This window comes from Oncorhynchus gorbuscha, linkage group LG07, assembly GCF_021184085.1.
Source record: "Oncorhynchus gorbuscha isolate QuinsamMale2020 ecotype Even-year linkage group LG07, OgorEven_v1.0, whole genome shotgun sequence".
Lineage (NCBI taxonomy): Eukaryota > Metazoa > Chordata > Actinopteri > Salmoniformes > Salmonidae > Oncorhynchus > Oncorhynchus gorbuscha.
In genome coordinates, this window is record NC_060179.1 from 45,374,282 (window position 1) to 45,395,314 (window position 21,033).

Here is a 21,033-nt window from a genome sequence, read left to right on the forward strand (position 1 = left end):
TACAAATTGGTGCATTCACCTTATGACATCCAGTGGAACAACCACTTTACAATAGTGCATCTAAATCTTTTAAGGGGGGGTGAGAAGGATTACTTTATCCTATCCTAGGTATTCCTTAAAGACCATTGCATGTTTCTATGGGTTGTACATATTGTACAGCGTCTGCGCTTCATATCCCTTGAAACTAATACTGCGCACAAACAACACAGGCTTACACATTCATTCCTTTGTGTTTTTCCCTTCATTCATGGTAACTCATCCAACTAAATATTTGATCAGCAGTCTAGAACGTCTGAAATGGGGGGCAAACTGCCCTACCTATGAGATGTGAAGAGAGGTCATTGTTTTCATTGAGGTTGCTGCAATAATAAGATGTGGTCTTATTTAGTGACAAGACAGCAGATATTCATTTGATATAGGAGCGCTGAAAGTTAATTGATGGAGTTTGAAGATCAAGATTCAAAAGTGAGGATACGGGATAGAAAGAGAAAGAGTGATTAAGACGGAGATGGAAGCTGACAGAGATAGTGTGAATAAGTGAGAGATGAAGAGGGAGGGATGGACAGAAGGAGAGAGGAACAATGGAAAATACACTGAGTAATATGAGTGTCATGCAGGTGAAAGAGGACCCAAAAGCGACTTAACAGAAACAGAGTTTATTCAAGTCCAAACAGAAAACGACAAATCCTGAATCCTTAACAGGAAATGTCCAAACAGGGAATAACAGAAATCCTCTAGTCTGTAGAGGGGAATAACAGGAGAAGCGGCCACAGACTGCAGGTCGCTTCGGGTAGGCGCAGGCCGTAGCTGACAGAGACACCTGCTCACACGCAGCATCTGAAGAAGGCAAAAACACGACAGGACAGGGCGATACACAATCACAGCACGGTGAATTCTAAACAAGGAACCGACAGGACAGGAACGGAACACAAAGGAAGAAATAGGGACTCTAATCAGGGGAAAGGATCGGGAACAGGTGTGGGAAGACTAAATGATGATTAGGGGAATAGGAACAGCTGGGAGCAGGAACGGAACGATAGAGAGAAGAGAGAGCGAGAGAGTGAGAGAGGGAGGGGGAGAGAGAGGGATAGAAAGAGGGAAAGAACCTAATAAGACCAGCAGAGGGAAACGAATAGAATGGGGAGCACAGGGACAAGACATGATAATAAATGACAAACATGACAATGAGTCAGCGTGGTGCAGATGGGTATAATAATATAGCACACATCCTACCCTCCTCTCTTTTATCCTCTCCTCCCTGTGTGCTTCTCTTTTTCCTTCCTCTATCCTCCTCCACCCTCCTTTCTCTGGTGAATTGATGGGAGTGTGTCCCAGGCTGCTCGCAGTAATAAGGGAATTTATGTTAATTTCGTCCCGCCCATTGATTTACTGGGGACAGATGAACGTTTGTTTCAGTCAATTTGTTACACTCCTTTACTTCTGATAGAGAGTCTATACTGCAGCTGTGTATGGAGCATAGGGGCAGAGTTAAGATACTGGAAAAGATAAAGAATTGGTAGAAAACACAGCCTGCTAAAGTGTCACAGAAACCATTGTAAAGAGAAAGTATGTGCATAATTTTCCAACTATATTTACATTTACATTTACATTTAAGTCATTTAGCAGACGCTCTTATCCAGAGCGACTTACAAATTGGTGCAATCACCTTATGACATCCAGTGGGACAGTCACTTAACAATAGTGCATCTAAAACTTAGGGGGGGGGGTGGGGTGAGAGGGATTACTTAACCTATCCTAGGTATTCCTTAAAGAGGTGGGGTTTCAGGTGTCTCCGGAAGGTGGTGATTGACTCCGCTGTCCTGGCGTCGTGAGGGAGTTTGTTCCACCATTGGGGGGGCCAGGGCAGCGAACAGTTTTGACTGGGCTGAGCGGGAGCTGTACTTCCTCAGTGGTAGGGAGGCGAGCAGGCCAGAGGTGGATGAACGCAGTGCCCTTGTTTGGGTGTAGGGCCTGATCAGAGCCTGGAGGTACTGAGGTGCCGTTCCCCTCACAGCTCCGTAGGCAAGCACCATGGTCTTGTAGCGGATGCGAGCTTCAACTGGAAGCCAGTGGAGAGAACGGAGGAGCGGGGTGACGTGAGAGAACTTGGGAAGGTTGAACACCAGACGGGCTGCGGCGTTCTGGATGAGTTGAAGGGGTTTAATGGCACAGGCAGGGAGCCCAGCCAACAGCGAGTTGCAGTAATCCAGACGGGAGATGACAAGTGCCTGGATTAGGACCTGCGCCGCTTCCTGTGTGAGGCAGGGTCGTACTCTGCGGATGTTGTAGAGCATGAACCTACAGGAACGGGCCACCGCCTTGATGTTAGTTGAGAACGACAGGGTGTTGTCCAGGATCACGCCAAGGTTCTTGGCGCTCTGGGAGGAGGACACAATGGAGTTGTCAACCGTGATGGCGAGATCATGGAACGGGCAGTCCTTCCCCGGGAGGAAGAGCAGCTCCGTCTTGCCGAGGTTCAGCTTGAGGTGGTGATCCGTCATCCACACTGATATGTCTGCCAGACATGCAGAGATGCGATTCGCCACCTGGTCATCAGAAGGAGGAAAGGAGAAGATTAATTGTGTGTCGTCTGCATAGCAATGATAAGAGAGACCATGTGAGGTTATGACAGAGCCAAGTGACTTGGTGTATAGCGAGAATAGGAGAGGGCCAAGAACAGAGCCCTGGGGGACACCAGTGGTGAGAGCGCGTGGTGAGGAGACAGATTCTCGCCACGCCACCTGGTAGGAGCGACCTGTCAGGTAGGACGCAATCCAAGCGTGGGCCGCGCCGGGAGATGCCCAACTCGGAGAGGGTGGAGAGGAGGATCTGATGGTTCACAGTATCGAAGGCAGCCGATAGATCTAGAAGGATGAGAGCAGAGGAGAGAGAGTTAGCTTTAGCAGTGCGGAGCGCCTCCGTGATACAGAGGAGAGCAGTCTCAGTTGAGTGACTAGTCTTGAAACCTGACTGATTTGGATCAAGAAGGTCATTCAGAGAGAGATAGCGGGAGAGCTGGCCAAGGACGGCACGTTCAAGAGTTTTGGAGAGAAAAGAAAGAAGGGATACTGGTCTGTAATTGTTGACATCGGAGGGATCGAGTGTAGGTTTTTTCAGAAGGGGTGCAACTCTCGCTCTCTTGAAGACGGAAGGGACGTAGCCAACGGTCAGGGATGAGTTGATGAGCGAGGTGAGGTAAGGGAGAAGGTCTCCGGAAATGGTCTGGAGAAGAGAGGAGGGGATAGGGTCGAGCGGGCAGGTTGTTGGGCGGCCGGCCGTCACAAGACGCGAGATTTCATCTGGAGAGAGAGGGGAGAAAGAGGTCAGAGCACAGGGTAGGGCAGTGTGAGCAGAACCAGCGGTGTCGTTTGACTTAGCAAACGAGGATCGGATGTCGTCGACCTTCTTTTCAAAATGGTTGACGAAGTCATCTGCAGAGAGGGAGGAGGGGGGAGGGGGCGGAGGATTCAGGAGGGAGGAGAAGGTGGCAAAGAGCTTCCTAGGGTTGGAGGCAGAAGCTTGGAATTTAGCGTGGTAGAAAGTGGCTTTAGCAGCAGAGACAGAGGAGGAAAATGTAGAGAGGAGGGAGTGAAAGGATGCCAGGTCCGCAGGGAGGCGAGTTTTCCTCCATTTCCGCTCGGCTGCCCGGAGCCCTGTTCTGTGAGCTCGCAATGAGTCATCGAGCCACGGAGCGGGAGGGGAGGACCGAGCCGGCCTGGAGGATAGGGGACATAGAGAGTCAAGGGATGCAGAGAGGGAGGAGAGGAGGGTTGAGGAGGCAGAATCAGGAGATAGGTGGGAGAAGGTTTGAGCGGAGGGAAGAGATGATAGGATGGAAGAGGAGAGAGTAGCGGGGGAGAGAGAGCGAAGGTTGGGACGGCGCGATACCATCCGAGTAGGGGCAGTGTGGGAGGTGTTGGATGAGAGCGAGAGGGAAAAGGATACAAGGCAGTGGTCGGAGACTTGGAGGGGAGTTGCAATGAGGTTAGTGGAAGAACAGCATCTAGTAAAGATGAGGTCGAGCGTATTGCCTGCCTTGTGAGTAGGGGGGGAAGGTGAGAGGGTGAGGTCAAAAGAGGAGAGGAGTGGAAATATATTACTTTAAGTACAACTTTAAGTACAGACATTTTCATTCTATGAGGCAAGACATATATACCCGAATACAAGAATAATACCAGACCCAACATAATGTTTTCTTATTCTGAAAAGTGGAAGCATGTACAGTTGAAGTCGGAAGTTTACATACACCTTAGCCAAAGACATTTAAAGTATTTTTTTCACAATCCCTGACATTTAATCCTAGTACAAATTCCCTGTTTAGGTCAATTTGGATCACCACTTTATTTTAAGAATGAGAAATGTCAGAATAATTGTAGAGAGAATGATTTATTTCAGCTTTTATTTCTTTCATCACATTCCCAGTGGTTCAAAAGTTTACATACACTCAGTTAGTATTTGGTAGCATTGCCTTTCATTTTTTTTACTTGGGTCTGTCAAGACTTCTTCCGAAGTCGATTCCTCTCCTTGTTTGGACAGTGTTCGGCGGTTGACGCCACCGGCCTTCTAGCCATCGCTAATCCATTTTTAATTTTCCATTTGTTTTGTCTCGTTTTCCCACATGCCTGGTTCTCATTGTCCCTCATTATGTGTTGTGTATTTAACCCTCTGTTTCCCCCATGTCTTTGTGTGGTATTGTTTATCTGTTTTGATGTATGCACACGTTAGTCTGGTTGCGCTGGGTTATGTATACCCATTTTGTATTTCGTGTTCATTGTGCCGTGTGCTTTTGGTTCGCTTTTGGTGCTTTTTCAGTTCTGTCCACAAATTTTCTATAAAATTGAGGTCAAGGCTTTGTGATGGCCAGTCCAATACCTTAACTTTGCTGTCCTTCAGCCATTTTGCCACAACTTTGGAAGTTGAAGCGACCAAGCTTTTAACTTCCTGACTGATGTCTTGAGATGTTGCTTCAATATATCCACATAATTTTCTTTCCTCATGATGCCAGCTATTTTGTGAAGTGCACCAGTCCCTCCTGCAACAAATCACCCCCAAAACATAATGATGCCACCCCCGTTCTTCATGGTTGGAATGGTGTTCTATGGCTTGCAAACCTCCCCCTTGGTCCTCCAAACATAACGATGGTCATTGCGGCCAAACAGTTTTTGTTTCATCAGACCAGAGGACATTTCTCCAAAAAGTACGATCTTTGTCCCCATGTGCAATTGCAAACTGTAGTTTGACATCAACAAAGTACGCTCATCTCTAGGACAGAATGCGTCTGTAATGCAGGTGAATGAGGACCCAAAAGCGACTTGGCGAAAACAGAGTCTTTAATCCAGTAAAGGCAATATGCAATACTCCTAGACAAATCGGAGCGGTAAATAAAGCATAAAAAACAATTCCACTCGTAATGACGAGAACAGACTGGAGACTCGATCATAAACTGTAGGTTGCCTCGGGAAGGCACTTGACCGTAGCAGACTCAGACACCTGCTCACCACGCAGCATCTGAGGGAAACACGACACGACAGGGCGATACAAAGACACAGCACGGTGAACAATATACAAGGATCCGACAGGACAGAAACGGAAAACAAGGGGAGAAATAGGGACTCTAATCAGGAGAAAAGATAGGGAACAGGTGTGGAAGACTAAATGATTGATTAGGGGAATAGGAACAGCTGGGAGCAGGAACGGAACGATAGAGAGAAGAGAGAGAGGGAGGGAGAGAGAAAAAAGGGAACGAACCTAAAAAGACCAGCAGGGGGAAAACGAACAGAAGGAAAAGCAAAATGACAAGACAATATAAGACAAAACATGACAGTACCCCCCCACTCACCGAGCGCCTCCTGGCGCACTCGAGGAGGAATCCTGGCGGCAACGGAGGAAATCATCAATCAGCGAACGGTCCAGCACGTCCCGAGACGGGACCCAACTCCTCTCCTCAGGACCGTAACCCTCCCAATCCACTAAGTATTGGTGACCCCGTCCCCGAGAACGCATGTCCATGATCCTACGTACCTTGTAAATAGGTGCGCCCTCGACAAGGACGGGGGGGGGGGGAAGACAAACAGGGGCGCGAAGAAAGGGCTTGACGCAGGAGACATGGAAGACAGGATGGATGCGACGAAGATGTCGCGGAAGAAGCAGTCGCACAGCGACAGGATTGACGACCTGGGAGACACGGAACGGACCAATGAACCGCGGAGTCAACTTACGAGAAGCTGTCGTAAGAGGAAGGTTGCGAGTGGAAAGCCACACTCTCTGGCCGCAACAATACCTTGGACTCTTAATCCTACGTTTATTGGCGGCTCTCACAGTCTGTGCCCTGTAACGGCAAAGTGCAGACCTCACCCTCCTCCAGGTGCGCGCACAACGTTGGACAAACGCTTGAGCGGAGGGAACGCTGGACTCGGCAAGCTGGGATGAGAACAGAGGAGGCTGGTAACCCAGACTACTCTGAAACGGAGATAACCCGGTAGCAGACGAAGGAAGCGAGTTGTGAGCGTATTCTGCCCAGGGGAGCTGTTCTGCCCAAGACGCAGGGTTTCTGAAAGAAAGGCTGCGTAGTATGCGACCAATCGTCTGATTGGCCCTCTCTGCTTGACCGTTAGACTGGGGATGAAACCCGGAAGAGAGACTGACGGACGCACCAATCAAACGACAGAACTCCCTCCAAAACTGTGACGTGAATTGCGGACCTCTGTCTGAAACGGCGTCTAACGGGAGGCCATGAATTCTGAACACATTCTCGATGATGATTTGTGCCGTCTCCTTAGCGGAAGGAAGTTTAGCGAGGGGAATGAAATGTGCCGCCTTAGAGAACCTATCGACAACCGTAAGAATCACAGTCTTCCCCGCAGACAAAGGCAGACCGGTAATGAAGTCTAGGGCGATGTGAGACCATGGTCGAGAAGGAATGGGAAGCGGTCTGAGACGACCGGCAGGAGGAGAGTTACCTGACTTAGTCTGCGCGCAGTCCGAACAAGCAGCCACGAAACGGCGCGTGTCACGCTCCTGAGTCGGCCACCAAAAGCGCTGGCGAATAGAAGCAAGAGTGCCTCGAACGCCGGGATGACCAGCTAACTTGGCAGAGTGAGCCCACTGAAGAACAGCCAGACGAGTAGAAACAGGAACGAAAAGAAGGTTACTAGGACAAGCGCGCGGCGACGCAGTGTGCGTGAGTGCTTGCTTAACCTGTCTTTCAATTCCCCAGACTGTCAACCCGACAACACGCCCATAAGGAAGAATCCCCTCGGGATCAGTAGAAGCCACAGAAGAACTAAAAAGACGGGATAAGGCATCAGGCTTGAAACGAGCGAAAAACAACGCCCAATGAGCTTGACGAGCATTAAGTCGTTTGGCAGAACAGATGTACTCAAGGTTCTTATGGTCTGTCCAAACGACAAAAGGAACGGTCGCCCCCTCCAACCACTGTCGCCATTCGCCTAGGGCTAAGCGGATGGCGAGCAGTTCGCGGTTACCCACATCATAGTTGCGTTCAGATGGCGACAGGCGATGAGAAAAATAAGCGCAAGGATGAACCTTATCGTCAGACTGGAAGCGCTGGGATAGAATGGCTCCCACGCCTACCTCTGAATTGTCTAGTGACGTCAGGAGTAACGAGGATAGGAGCGGACGTAAAACGTTCTTTTAGAAGATCAAAAGCTCCCTGGGCGGAACCGGACCACTTAAAACACGTCTTGACAGAAGTAAGAGCTGTGAGAGGGGCAGCAACTTGACCGAAATTACGAATGAAACGCCGATAGAAATTAGCGAAACCTAGAAAGCGCTGCAACTCGACACGTGACCTTGGAACGGGCCACTCACTGACAGCTTGGACCTTAGCGGAATCCATCTGAATGCCTTCAGCGGAAATAACGGAACCGAGAAAAGTAACGGAGGAGACATGAAAAGAGCACTTCTCAGCCTTCACGTAGAGACAATTCTCTAACAGGCGCTGGAGAACACGTCGAACGTGCTGAACATGAATCTCGAGTGACGGTGAAAAAATCAGGATATCGTCAAGGTAGACAAAAACAAAGATGTTCAGCATGTCTCTCAGAACATCATTAACTAATGCCTGAAAAACAGCTGGCGCATTGGCGAGACCAAACGGCAGAACCCGGTACTCAAAATGCCCTAACGGAGTGTTAAACGCCGTTTTCCACTCGTCCCCTCTCTGATGCGCACGAGATGGTAAGCGTTACGAAGGTCCAACTTAGTAAAGCACCTGGCTCCCTGCAGAATCTCGAAGGCTGATGACATAAGGGGAAGCGGATAACGATTCTTAACTGTTATGTCATTCAGCCCTCGATAATCCACGCAGGGGCGCAGAGTACCGTCCTTTTTCTTAACAAAAAAAAACCCCGCCCGGCCGGAGAGGAAGAAGGCACTATGGTACCGGCGTCAAGAGACACAGACAAATAATCCTCGAGAGCCTTACGTTCGGGAGCCGACAGAGAGTATAGTCTACCCCGAGGAGGAGTGGTCCCCGGAAGGAGATCAATACTACAATCATACGACCGGTGAGGAGGAAGGGAGTTGGCTCGGGACCGACTGAAGACCGTGCGCAGATCATGATATTCCTCCGGCACTCCTGTCAAATCGCCAGGTTCCTCCTGAGAAGTGGGGACAGAAGAAACGGGAGGGATGGCAGACATTAAACACTTCACATGACAAGAAACGTTCCAGGATAGGATAGAATTACTAGACCAATTAATAGAAGGATTATGACATACTAGCCAGGGATGACCCAAAACAACAGGTGTAAAAGGTGAACGAAAAATCAAAAAAGAAATAGTCTCACTGTGGTTACCAGATACTGTGAGGGTTAAAGGTAGTGTCTCAAATCTGATACTGGGAAGATGACTACCATCTAAGGCGAACATGGGCGTAGGCTTGTCTAACTGTCTGAAAGGAATGTCATGTTTCCGAGCCCATGCTTCGTCCATGAAACAACCCTCATCCCCAGAGTCTATCAAGGCACTGCATGTAGCACCCGAACCGGTCCAGCGTAGATGGACCGACATAGTAGTACAGGATCTAGATGGAGAGACCTGAGTAGTAGCGCTCACCAGTAGCCCTCCGCTTACTGATGAGCTCTGGCTTTTACTGGACATGAATTGACAAAATGTCCAGCAAGTCCGCAATAGAGGCACAGGCGGTTGGTGATCCTCCGTTCCCTCTCCTTAGTCGAGATGCGAATACCTCCCAGCTGCATGGGCTCAGTCTCTGAGCCAGAGGAGGGAGATGGTTGCGATGCGGAGCAGGGAAACACCGTTGACGCGAGCTCTCTTCCACGAGCTTGGTGACGAAGATCTACCCGTCGTTCAATGCGGATGGCGAGAGCAATCAAAGAGTCCACACTGGACGGAACCTCCCGGGAGAGAATTTCATCTTTATCCACTGCGTGGAGTCCCTCCAGAAAACGAGCGAGCAGCGCCGGCTCGTTCCAGTCACTAGAGGCAGCAAGAGTGCGAAACTCTATAGAGTAATCCGTTATGGATCGATCACCTTGGCATAGGGAAGCCAGGGCCCTAGAAGCCTCCCTACCAAAAACTGAACGGTCAAAAACCCGAATCATCTCCTCTTTAAAGTTCTGGTAATTGTTAGAACAATCAGCCCTTGCCTCCCAAATAGCTGTGCCCCACTCTCGAGCCCGGCCAGTAAGGAGTGATATGACGTAAGCAACCCGAGCTCTCTCTCTAGAGTATGTGTTGGGTTGGAGAGAGAACACAATATCACACTGGGTGAGAAAGGAGCGGCACTCCGTGGGCTGCCCGGAGTAACAAGGTGGGTTATTAACCCTAGGTTCCGGAGGCTCGGCAGACCAGGAAGTAACAGGTGGCACGAGACGAAGACTCTGGAACTGTCCAGAGAGGTCGGAAACCTGAGCGGCCAGGTTCTCCACGGCATGACGAGCAGCAGACAATTCCTGCTCGTGTCTGCCGAGCATGGCTCCTTGGATCTCGACGGCAGTGTTACGAGCGTCTGTAGTCGCTGGGTCCATTCTTTGGTCGGATCCTTCTGTTATGCAGGTGAATGAGGACCCAAAAGCGACTTGGCGAAAACAGAGTCTTTAATCCAGTAAAGGCAATATGCAATACTCCTAGACAAATCGGAGCGGTAAATAAAGCATAAAAAACAATTCCACTCGTAATGACGAGAACAGACTGGAGACTCGATCATAAACTGTAGGTTGCCTCGGGAAGGCACTTGACCGTAGCAGACTCAGACACCTGCTCACCACGCAGCATCTGAGGGAAACACGACACGACAGGGCGATACAAAGACACAGCACGGTGAACAATATACAAGGATCCGACAGGACAGAAACGGAAAACAAGGGGAGAAATAGGGACTCTAATCAGGGGAAAAGATAGGGAACAGGTGTGGAAGACTAAATGATTTATTAGGGGAATAGGAACAGCTGGGAGCAGGAACGGAACGATAGAGAGAAGAGAGAGAGGGAGGGAGAGAGAAAAAAGGGAACGAACCTAAAAAGACCAGCAGGGGGAAAACGAACAGAAGGAAAAGCAAAATGACAAGACAATATAAGACAAAACATGACAGCGTCTCCTTCCTGAGCGGTATGACGGCTGCGTGGTCCCATGGTGTTTATACTTGCGTACTATTGATGGTACAGATGAACGTAGTACCTTCAGGCGTTTGGAATTTGCTCCCAAGGATGAACCAGACTTGTGGAGGTCTACAATTTATTTTCTGAGGTTTTGGCTGATTTCTTTTGTTTTCCCGATGATGTCAAGCAAAGAAGCACTGAGTTTGAAGGTAGGCCTTGAAATACATCCACAGGTACACCTCCAATTGACTCAAATGATGTCAATTAGCCTATCAGAAGCTTCTAAAGCCAGGACATAATTTTCTGGAATTGTCCAAGCTGTTTAAAGGTACAGTCAACTTAGTGTATATAAACTTTTGACCTACTGGAATTGTGAATTATAAGTGAAATAATATGTCTGTAAACAATTGTTGGAAGAATTCCTTGTGTCGTGCACAAAGTAGATGTCTTAACCGACTTGCCAAAACTATCGTTTGTTAACAAGAAATGTGTGGAGTGGTTGAAAAACGAGTTTTAATGACTCCAACCTAAGTGTATGTAAACTTCCAACTTCAAATGTACCTGTGCTTGGCAGTAGTAATAGTAATTGTAGGTTTTTCCAGTACCAAAACCATTCTGTGACTTTATTTGGCCATTGGAAAACTGTGCAAATACCACATTGCAGGCTCAAGTTAAATTGCCCCAAAGTCTCAGTAAGTTTGTGTGTCTGTTTTCAGGCCTGCTGGGTTGCCAGCGGTTCAGCAGCCCATCTCAGAACTACAGCACACTGCTACTGGAGGAGGACAATGGGGTGCTGTATGTAGGGGCCAGAGGGGCTCTCTACGCCCTGGACACCACCAACATCTCTACACCTGGCAATCTCACGGTGAGCACCAGCCTGGACGCTAACTTGCCGTTTCGATGGGCAACAAAGTTGTATTGTTTTATAACTGCTAAACTGGTTAGCTGTGACAGCACAACATATCATATAACCAATATGTTGCAATGGCAAAACTAATCCTATTTCACAAATCTTTTTCTCCTTCACAAATATTTTTCTCTTTCACAACTTTTAAACAGGACTGGCTAATAATAGCCTTAAGGAGATTCAGTAAATCCTATAATAGGTACATGTTTTGCAGTGTGACTATTGGATTAAATGTAGGTGGCAAGTTTACTCACGGGCCAATAGAATAGATTAAAACACAATGATGTCGTTGATGGGAGTAACTGGAGTATTAAAATGGAGTATTCACTGGAGTATTCAAGTATTGCCATGGTACACTGCCCCATGCTCCCACTGGGTGGTCATTATTGTCTCCCGATATTTGCAGATTGATTGGGAAGCTTCGGCAGAGCAGAAGAAGCAGTGTCTCAACAAAGGAAAAGACAATCAGGTATAACCAATGGCGTGTAGCACCCGCTGCTCAACACACAAACGATCTCTCTCTGCTTCTGACTCTTTCCCTCTTTATTCGATGGCCCTATCTCGTATAGCAATTATGTGGTGTTGTTATTATAATGTAACAATGTATTTCTGATCAAGAAGGAGTCAAGTGAATGTGTTAGCCTTCAAGATTAGGTGGATGTTATATAGATGTATAACCACACTGTTGTGTCTCTCCTACAGACAGATTGTTACAATCACATCCGCTTCCTGCAGAGGTACAATGAGACTCACCTGTACGTCTGTGGCACGCACGCCTTCAGGCCCCTCTGTGCTTACATAGTAAGAGCTGTCCTTCCTTTTGCTCGGGATTCCCTGGTTTACATTCAGGCTCCCAACAAACTGCCCATAGAGCTCCACTGTGGACACGTCATAAAACCCATAGAAACTAGTGGTCAAACACAGAAATGGTTCCAAATCTTTTTTCACCATCCATTTTTCCATACGGGGACCACTTCAAACAAGGTCTGTGTTTCATGTAGGCTTTCCCTGGTGTGATGTTTTGATAACAACGTAAATCTCTCTCGGACAAATGCTAATTAGCATCAAATGAGACGTCCTGCAACACTGCAAATCCCTGCAAGCTCCTGCACGTCATCTGTAGTTGACACCTTTGCTGTCAGCTAGCTGGCTCCTAGCTTCCTTGATCCAAGATGAAAGATATGTTGAACATTTTCATTTACTGTTCCATATTTTGTTTAACTAATATTTGTTGTCTTATTTATGCATTTGGTCTTGTGTCTTGAACATAATACTAACCTAGTAGCAGTCAGATATTTACAATGTGCTACGAATTCTAGGCCACTTGAACAATTACATCAATTAAATAAATCAAAATAGTAAACAATGCATACATATGCCTTTCATACATAACATATAAACATCTGACTTTGAAGTAAAAATTACATTATTTATTCATCAATGCTAGGAACCTGGGACATCGAAGAGCACAGTATTAATTATTATTACTAACATATCCGAGAGAGCCCAGATTCTCCTGCTTTTCCATTTGAGGAATTAGACCAGCACGAATAACAAAATGTAAAACGGCATGTTGTGATTTTTGGTGGGTGAGATACAAATGGAGAAACAACTGGGTGTGTAAGGTATGTTTAATCTAAAGTACTAGCTCAACACCAGCAGAATGAGAAACCGACTCAAAACAAGGAAGCCATGCCTACACGTAGCTGTGTCAACACCCATCTTGTCAATTTAACGGGTCAGTGTTGCTGCTGTCAATTGTGACCAGCATGAGAACTGCATTACACAGGCAAAAAAAGGTAGCAAAAACAGATGTAATCAAATCAAAAGTAGTGAAGGAAGCAGCATAGGGAAATTGGGAAGGTAGGGTGGGTTTAGAGATAAGAGTTCGAAAGTGTGCGAAGTTCGAGGGACCGTCGGGTATAAATGGCATAGTCTGGAATAAGGGGTCGCTAGAGGGATGGTTGGTCATGGAATGAACATAAAATGGGGTGTGTGTTTCTCCACCCCTTTTTAAGTCATTGTCACAAAAATCCGGCCAATGTCCAGTCACAATCGGGGTCTCAGCGTAGTCATTCTGTCAGTTGCAGCATTCATATCATGGTCATTGTGTGTATGTGAATCACAACATGAAAGGCGATGAGTGATCACAGCATTTCAACATATTGAGCCATACACAATATCACTTTTTTACAGTTATTTTTATTTACCAGGTAGGCTAGTTGAGAACAAGTTCTCATTTGCAACTGCTACCTGACCAAGATCCTTCTGTAGCTCAGTTGGTAGAGCATGGCGCTTGTAACGCCAGGGTAGTGGGTTCGATCCCCGGGACCACCCATACGTAGAATGTATGCACACATGACTGTAAGTCGCTTTGGATAAAAGCGTCTGTGAAATGGCATATATTATTATTATTATTATATATTATAAGATAAAGCATAGCAAGTCGACACATACAACAACACAGAGTTACACATGGAATAAACAAAACATAGTCAATAATACTGTAGAAAAAGTATATATACAGTACAGTGTGTGCAAATGAGGTAAGATAAGGGATTTAATGCAATAAATTGGCCATGGTGGCAAAGTAATTACAATATAGCAATTAAACACTGGAGTGATTGTTGTGCAGAAGATGTGCAAGTAGAGATACTGGGGTACAAAGGAGCAAGATAAATAAATCAATAGAGTATGGGGATGATGTTATGCAGGTGAATGAGGACCCAAAAGCGACTTGGCGAAAACAGAGTCTTTATTCCAGTAAAGGAAATAGGCAATACTCCTAGACAAATCAGAGCAGAAAACAAAACATAAAAAACTAATTCCACTCGTAGTGACGAGGACAGACTGGAGACTCGACCATAAACTGTAGGTTGCCTCGGGAAGGCACCGACCGTAGCAGACTCAGACACCTGCTCACACGCAGCATCTGAGGGAAACAAGACACGACAGGGCGAGAAAAAGACACAGCACGGCGAACAATATACAAGGATCCGACAGGACAGAAACGGAAGACAAGGGGAGAAATAGGGACTCTAATCAGAGGGCAAGATACGGAACAGGTGTGAAAAGATTAGATGATTGAGTAGGGGAATAGGAACAGCTGGGAGCAGGGACGGAACGATAGAGAGAAGAGAGAGAGGGAGGGAGAGAGAAAAAAGGGAACGAACCTAATAAGACCAGCAGGGGGAAAACGAACAGAAGGGAAAGCAAAATGACAAGACAATATAAGACAAAACATGACAGATGAGGTAGGTAGATAGATGGGCTGTTTACAGATGGGCAGGTGGGCTGATCTGTGAATTTAAGGCCAGTCACCACAGAATGAAATTACATTCTTGCATCTACCTTTCAATTTTGAGATTTGTTGGTATTTTGGTCCATTAATATTAGTATTTTCAAGTAATCATAAAAATGACAAAAACTTGATGAAAATTTATATTTTCTTAGTTTATCATACTACCTTCAACATTTTAATGAATTTTAAACCTAAAAAAAATGGATACAATGATTTGAAGTCTCACTACATTAAATGACACAATTTAAATGCCCATTTCATAGAGATTGTTACAAACTGGACTATATTAGTAACTTACTTTGAACAGATGGTTATTGGGTCACTGAAGGGTTGGGTTAAATGTGGAAGACACATTTCAGTTGAATACATTGAGTTGAGAACTGACTAGGCAACTAGGTTGCCCTTTCCCCTTTCTGAATAGACGTTTGGTAGTCTAAATTCAGTGTACTTGTCTTTAACTGCAATTTCCCGAAGGGCAGACTCTTCCCACACACCAACTCATTTTTCTCAGCTTCAGAAGCATCTGAATAGATATATTCTCCAGACCTATCCAGAGGGAATTGTTGATATGATTTTTAAATTTTTTATTATAGATGATTTGCTTTGGAAAAATATGCCAAAATGCATTTTACAGACATGTCTTTTGTATTTTACAGATAGAAAGATTAAAAATTTATTTATCCACAATCTGCTCTGGACAAGTCCCATCATGAAATGTCTTAAAATGAAATCAAAATATTTAGTCTGACTTCATCCAGTGTCCTGAAAAATGTATTTGCGCGATATGGAAATATTTGCATATTTTAATAACATATTTCAGAAAAGTTTCATATAAAATATTCATAAATTTGTGTCTACATTTAACTGGTAAAAGTTGATTGTGATATGATTAAGGGGGGGAAAGTACCCTATGAGGGTGTGGTGCCTGGCCTTAAGCATTGAAGACAGCATTTTGTTGACACTATGTCAATCAATCAAATGTATTTATAATGCCCTTCTGACATCAGCTGATGTCACAAAGTGCTGTACAGAAACCCAGCCTAAAACCCCAAACAGCAAGCAATGCAGGTGTAGAAGCACAGTGGCTAGGAAAAACTCCCTAGAAAGGCCAGAACCTAGGAAGAAACCTAGAGAGGAACCAGGCTATGTGGGGTGGCCAGTCCTCTTCTGGCTGTGCCGGGTGGAGATTATAACAGAACGTGGCCAAGATGTTCAGATGTTCATAAATGACCAGCGGGGTCAAATAATAACATTCACAGTGGTTGTTGAGGGTGCACCAGGTCACCACCTCAGGAGTAAATGTCATTCGGCTTTTCATAGCCGATCATTCAGAGTATATCTATTGCTCCTGCTGTCTCTAGAGAGTTGAAAACAGCAGGTCTAGGACAGGTAGCACGTCCGGGGAACAGGTCAAGGTTCCATAGCCGCAGGCAGCACAGTTGAAACTGGAGCAGCAGCACGGCCAGGTGGACTGGGGACAGCAAGGAGTCATCAGGCCAGGTAGTCCTGCGGCATGGTCCTAAGGCTCAGGTCCTCCGAGAGAGAGAAAGAGAGCATTAGAGAGAGCATACTTAAATTCACACAGGACACTGGATAAAACAGGAGAAATACTCCAGATATAACAGACTGACCCTAGCCCCCCGACACAAACTACTGCAGGCTGAGACGGGAGGGGTCGGGAGACACTGTGGCCCCATCCTACGATACCCCCGGACAGGGCCAAACAGGCAGGATATAACCCCACCCACTTTGCCAAAGCACAGCCCCCACACCACTAGAGGGATATCTTCAACCACCAACTTACCATCCTGAGACAAGGCCGAGTATAGCCCGGGGGCGCCAACCCGGACAGGAAGATCACGTCAGTGACTCAACCCACTCAAGTGATGCACCCCTCCTAGGGACGGCATGGTAAGCCAGTGACTCAGAGGCTGAGAAGAGGCAGAGAATCCCAGTGGAGAGAGGGGAACCGGCCAGGTTGAGACAGAGTCTGCGTCTCTCACATGGGTAGGCAGACCATTCCATAAAAATGGAGCTCTTATAGGAGAAAGCCCTGCCTCCAGCTGTTGCTTAGAAATTCTAGGGACAGTAAGGAGGCCTGCATCTTGTGACTGTAGCGTAAGTGTAGGTATGTACTGCAGGACCAAATTGGAAAGATAGGTAGGAGCAAGCCCATGTAATGCTTTGTAGGTTAGCAGTAAAACCTTGGAAATCAGCCCTTGCCTTAACAGGAAGCCAGTGTAGAGAGGCTAGCACTGGAGTAAGAGGATCACATTTTTTGGTTCTAGTCAAGATTCTAGCAGCCGTGTTTAGCACTAACTGAAGTTTATTTAGTGCTTTATCCAGGTAACCGGAAAGTAGAGCATTGCAGTAGTCTAACCTATAAGTGACAAAAGCATGGACTATGTTTACTGTGTGTGAATGATGAAAGAATCTTACCCTAGCTGGAGTTCCATTTGTGTGGTCACTTAGGCCTGCACATCAACCAGTACTGGGACCATTGAAGACTTACAGATACATGCTCTCAAAGTGCTGCTTGAATGTCTATAAAAGGTCAAGTACAAAATGAAGTAAGTTAACAATCTGTGGCTAAGATTGAATTCAAAGTTGACACAAATGATAAACTAAGCAATACGATGCAACAAATTACAACACATGAAAGACTGCACCACAGAGGCCAGTACATGAACTTACAAATAGATAGGACAGGGCAGGTGTGGACCAGTGATGCCTTGGCTGCAGTCTTCTGGTCTGCAGCTGCTCCCTTCGTCGCAACCACCGCCTTGGCATCAGTCAACAAGTTCAACTTGAGAGTGGAGCATGCGTTATATATAACATCTACAGTATATGAATCCATCCCTGATTACAAAGCATACCTGACTAGAAATCATAGCCTATCGCTGTGATTTGTTATGTTGATTATCAGGTGTTAGAGTTGGGCTGGGACAAAACCCTTCACACTCCTGCTCTTCTGGACTTCATGCAATGACTGAAATATTACAGGAAGTTGAAACAGCTTTCCTAGTGGAGGTGATAAGAGTTGATAAGACTCAGGCTCACCCATTGGTTCTGGAATAATGTTGGCAATTTGGCATCAATATCATGACAGTATTTCTACCTCAAAAACAAATGTGTGAATAACAATTCATTTAAAAACCACCAATGCAAATATGACTAAATAAGGTTACATTACCTTTCCTTGTAGCTATACTGACGACCCTCCCACTCTGTCTGCTGTATTCTCTCTTTGTTCTTGTTTCCTTATTAGGATGCCGGTGGGCAGAGTTGGGAGGGTCGTCAGCTACATTTACTTTTGATACATCAGTATATTTAAAACCAAATACTTTTGACTTTTACTCAAGTATAATTTTACTGTGTGACTTTCACTTTTACTAAGTCATTTTCTATTAAGGCATCTACCGTAATTGTTGGACTATTAAGCGCACCTGAATATAAACCGCACCCACTGAATTATTTAAAAAATACATATTTTGTGCATAAATAAGCCGCACATGTCTATAATAAATTAATTTTACACAGCCTTTAAACGAAACAGAGTTGTAACAAAAATTAAAACAGTAGCCTACCAAGAAAGTCATTGGTCACTATCTTCCTCCTCCTGTGCACTGAAACCACTGAAGTCATCTCCTTCGGTGTCGGAGTTGAAAAGCCTCAGAATTGCTTCATCCGATGTTGGATCGTTTTCATTGTCGCTCTCGTCACTTTCATCCGGAGGCAAATACCCCGCTGAGCTCATGCTGCCCCTTCAACACGCAGCAGTCCAGCCTTTCGAAACCCGTTGATGATAGTGGATTTTTTGACAATGCTCCACACTGTCAGGACCCACTGGCAGACTTGACCATAAGTGTCAGGACCCGGTTACGAACCCGGGTCTCCAGAGTGAGAAACAGTCACTTAACCAACTGAGCCACGAATAGTCGGCAGAACCCAGAAGATGAGGCAGACACAGCAGTACTTGAGACGGTGTATTTAATGAAGTAAAAGTGAAGTTCTTCAGGAAAACATGTAACTCCACAACCTCAAAAGGAATCCCACAAGAACAAAGGCAATCCTCCAAGACCAAAAAGGCAAATCCACAAGGTGGAAGGCAAAGCACAAAAAGCCTCAAAAGACACTCAAAAAACAAACAAACAAGAACAAAAAACAGAATTCCACAAGAGCGTCCACCGGGATCAAGAAGAGTTCTCAGAGTACTAGGGCTGGGTGCTAACATACAAACACAGAGCAAATAACTGAGGAAAACTAAGGGTTTAAATACAATCAGGGGAAACGAGGCACAGGTGCAAATAATAATGGGGATCAAGGGAAAACAAAAGGTCAAAAAGCACAATGGGGGCATCTAGTGACCAAAAACCGGAACAACCCTGGCCAAATCCTGACAATAAGATGCTCTTCGCCTGCGGCCCGTTTTAGTGAAGGATTTCTCCCCACTTGTCATCCAAGCCTCCCACTGAACAAGGAGCGCCACCTTAAATGCACGATTTACACTGATGTCGAGTGGCTGCAAATACTTTGGGCCATCTTCTTTTCTTCCCTCTGAAAGCTTTTGTTTTCTTTTTGCACTGAGTCAGTTCCTCACACTGCTGTTTCCAACGTCTTATAATCGACTCATTAAGGCCAAGCTCCCGTGCAGCAGCTCTATTTCCTTTTCCAACAGCCAGATCGATCGCCTTCAACTTGAAAGCTGCATCATATGCATTCCTCCGTGTCTTTGCCACGATGAGGGTGACAAAATTACTACCGTAATCAGAATGATGGGAAGTTTGAGCGCGCTCGATTTACGTCACATTATGTGACGGTGCTCAGTATTTTGGCGGCATTAGTCTTGTGAAAGCGGGAAAAATCCATAAATTAGCCGCGTCATTGTATAAACCGCGAGGTTCAAAGTGTGGGAATAAAGTAGCGGCTTATAGTCCGGAAATTACGGTACTCAAGTATGACATTGGGTACTTTTTCGACCACTGAAGCCAGGGTAAGCTTACACGAAAGGGGCGGCAGGGTAGCCTAGTGGTTAGAGCGTTGGACTTGTAACTGAAAGGATGCAAGATCGAATCTCTGAGCTGACAAGGAAAAAATATGTTGTTCTGACTCTGAACATGACAGTTAACCCACTGTTCCTAGGCCGTCATTGAAAATAAGAGTTTGTTCCTAACTGCCTAGTTAAATAAATACATAAAACACAGCCCTTATTTTGTAAGTAAGCATTTCACTGTGTTTGACTGTATTTGGCGCATGTGACAAATGCACTTTGATTTGATTCTTTTAAGTGTTTCCCTTATGGGAAAATTAAGGATGTAAAATCGATTGGAACCATTTCCGTATTTGACCGCTAGGTTTTATGGGTATTATGATTCATTTCATACTGAAGTGCTCTATTAGAATGCTGGGTTACCTGCTTTGGTGATGGTTTGATTTATGGTTTGATTTATATTCCTCTACAGTAGTTATTGATCCTCTCTCTTCTCTTTTCTATCAGGACGTGGAACGCTTCAGTTTCTCCTCTGGCTTCGAAGAGGGCAGGGACAGGTGTCCCTACGACCCAGCCAAGGGCTACACCGGCCTCCTTGTGGGTAAGAACCCTAATCTACCCCCTGGGCTGCACTATTTTGCCCTAACCCACCACTCAGAATGAACTGAGAGGCACTCATCTATCCCCTGTTCTGTGTTCTCTCTCTTTGATCCCTCCATCTCTCTGGTCCTGATTGCAGACGGTGAGATGTTCTCAGCCTCCCAGTATGAGTTCCGCAGTTCTCCGGATGTCCGTCGGAACTTCCCCTTCCCCACTCTGAGGACAGAGGAGGCCCCCACCAGATGGCTGCTGGGTAAAGAGAGGCTGACCCATCCGTTATCTTATAGACATTGGTTTCATTTTGTGGTTTGTTCCCATATACATTAAAACCAGTAGATAGTGACAGTGCTGACGTCATCCGCGTATTTCTCCTGATCGGCAGAAGTATTTGAATTTGAAACGTGCCGTATTGCTGAATGGGGCTGAATGGCACCAAAAACTATGTAAGGATCATGATGAAAGTGGCCACCCAGACCCACCCATGCATACGTCCCTGAACCAGACACTGTGGTCCTGTTTGATCCGTACCTCTATGCAATTTTGGAATACCAATGTGATCTGTAATTCTGATTCATTATACTACAACTATATGGTACTAAGCAGACCTAGGTTCAAATACATGCATATTTACATATTTGTATTTGAAATACTTA

At 45.9% G+C, this 21,033-nt stretch overlaps 1 protein-coding gene and 1 long non-coding RNA gene across 2 annotated transcripts in view; one reads left to right on the forward strand and one right to left on the reverse strand.

Moving 5' to 3' along the window:
• Positions 1 to 21,033, forward strand: part of LOC124039914 (semaphorin-4G-like) — a 96,002-nt gene that overhangs the window by 50,471 nt on the left and 24,498 nt on the right. Inside the window, exons 3-7 of the mRNA XM_046356469.1 lie at positions 11,299 to 11,447; positions 11,896 to 11,958; positions 12,192 to 12,290; positions 20,288 to 20,381; positions 20,520 to 20,633. Of these exons, the coding sequence (XP_046212425.1) occupies positions 11,299 to 11,447; positions 11,896 to 11,958; positions 12,192 to 12,290; positions 20,288 to 20,381; positions 20,520 to 20,633 (519 nt within the window). The remainder of the gene's footprint in view (positions 1 to 11,298; positions 11,448 to 11,895; positions 11,959 to 12,191; positions 12,291 to 20,287; positions 20,382 to 20,519; positions 20,634 to 21,033) is intronic.
• On the reverse strand, positions 17,081 to 18,431 carry LOC124039916. The gene is made up of 3 exons (XR_006839643.1): positions 18,378 to 18,431; positions 17,485 to 17,596; positions 17,081 to 17,334 (listed from the first exon to the last, which is right to left on the reverse strand). It is a non-coding gene; the product is annotated as an uncharacterized LOC124039916 (long non-coding RNA).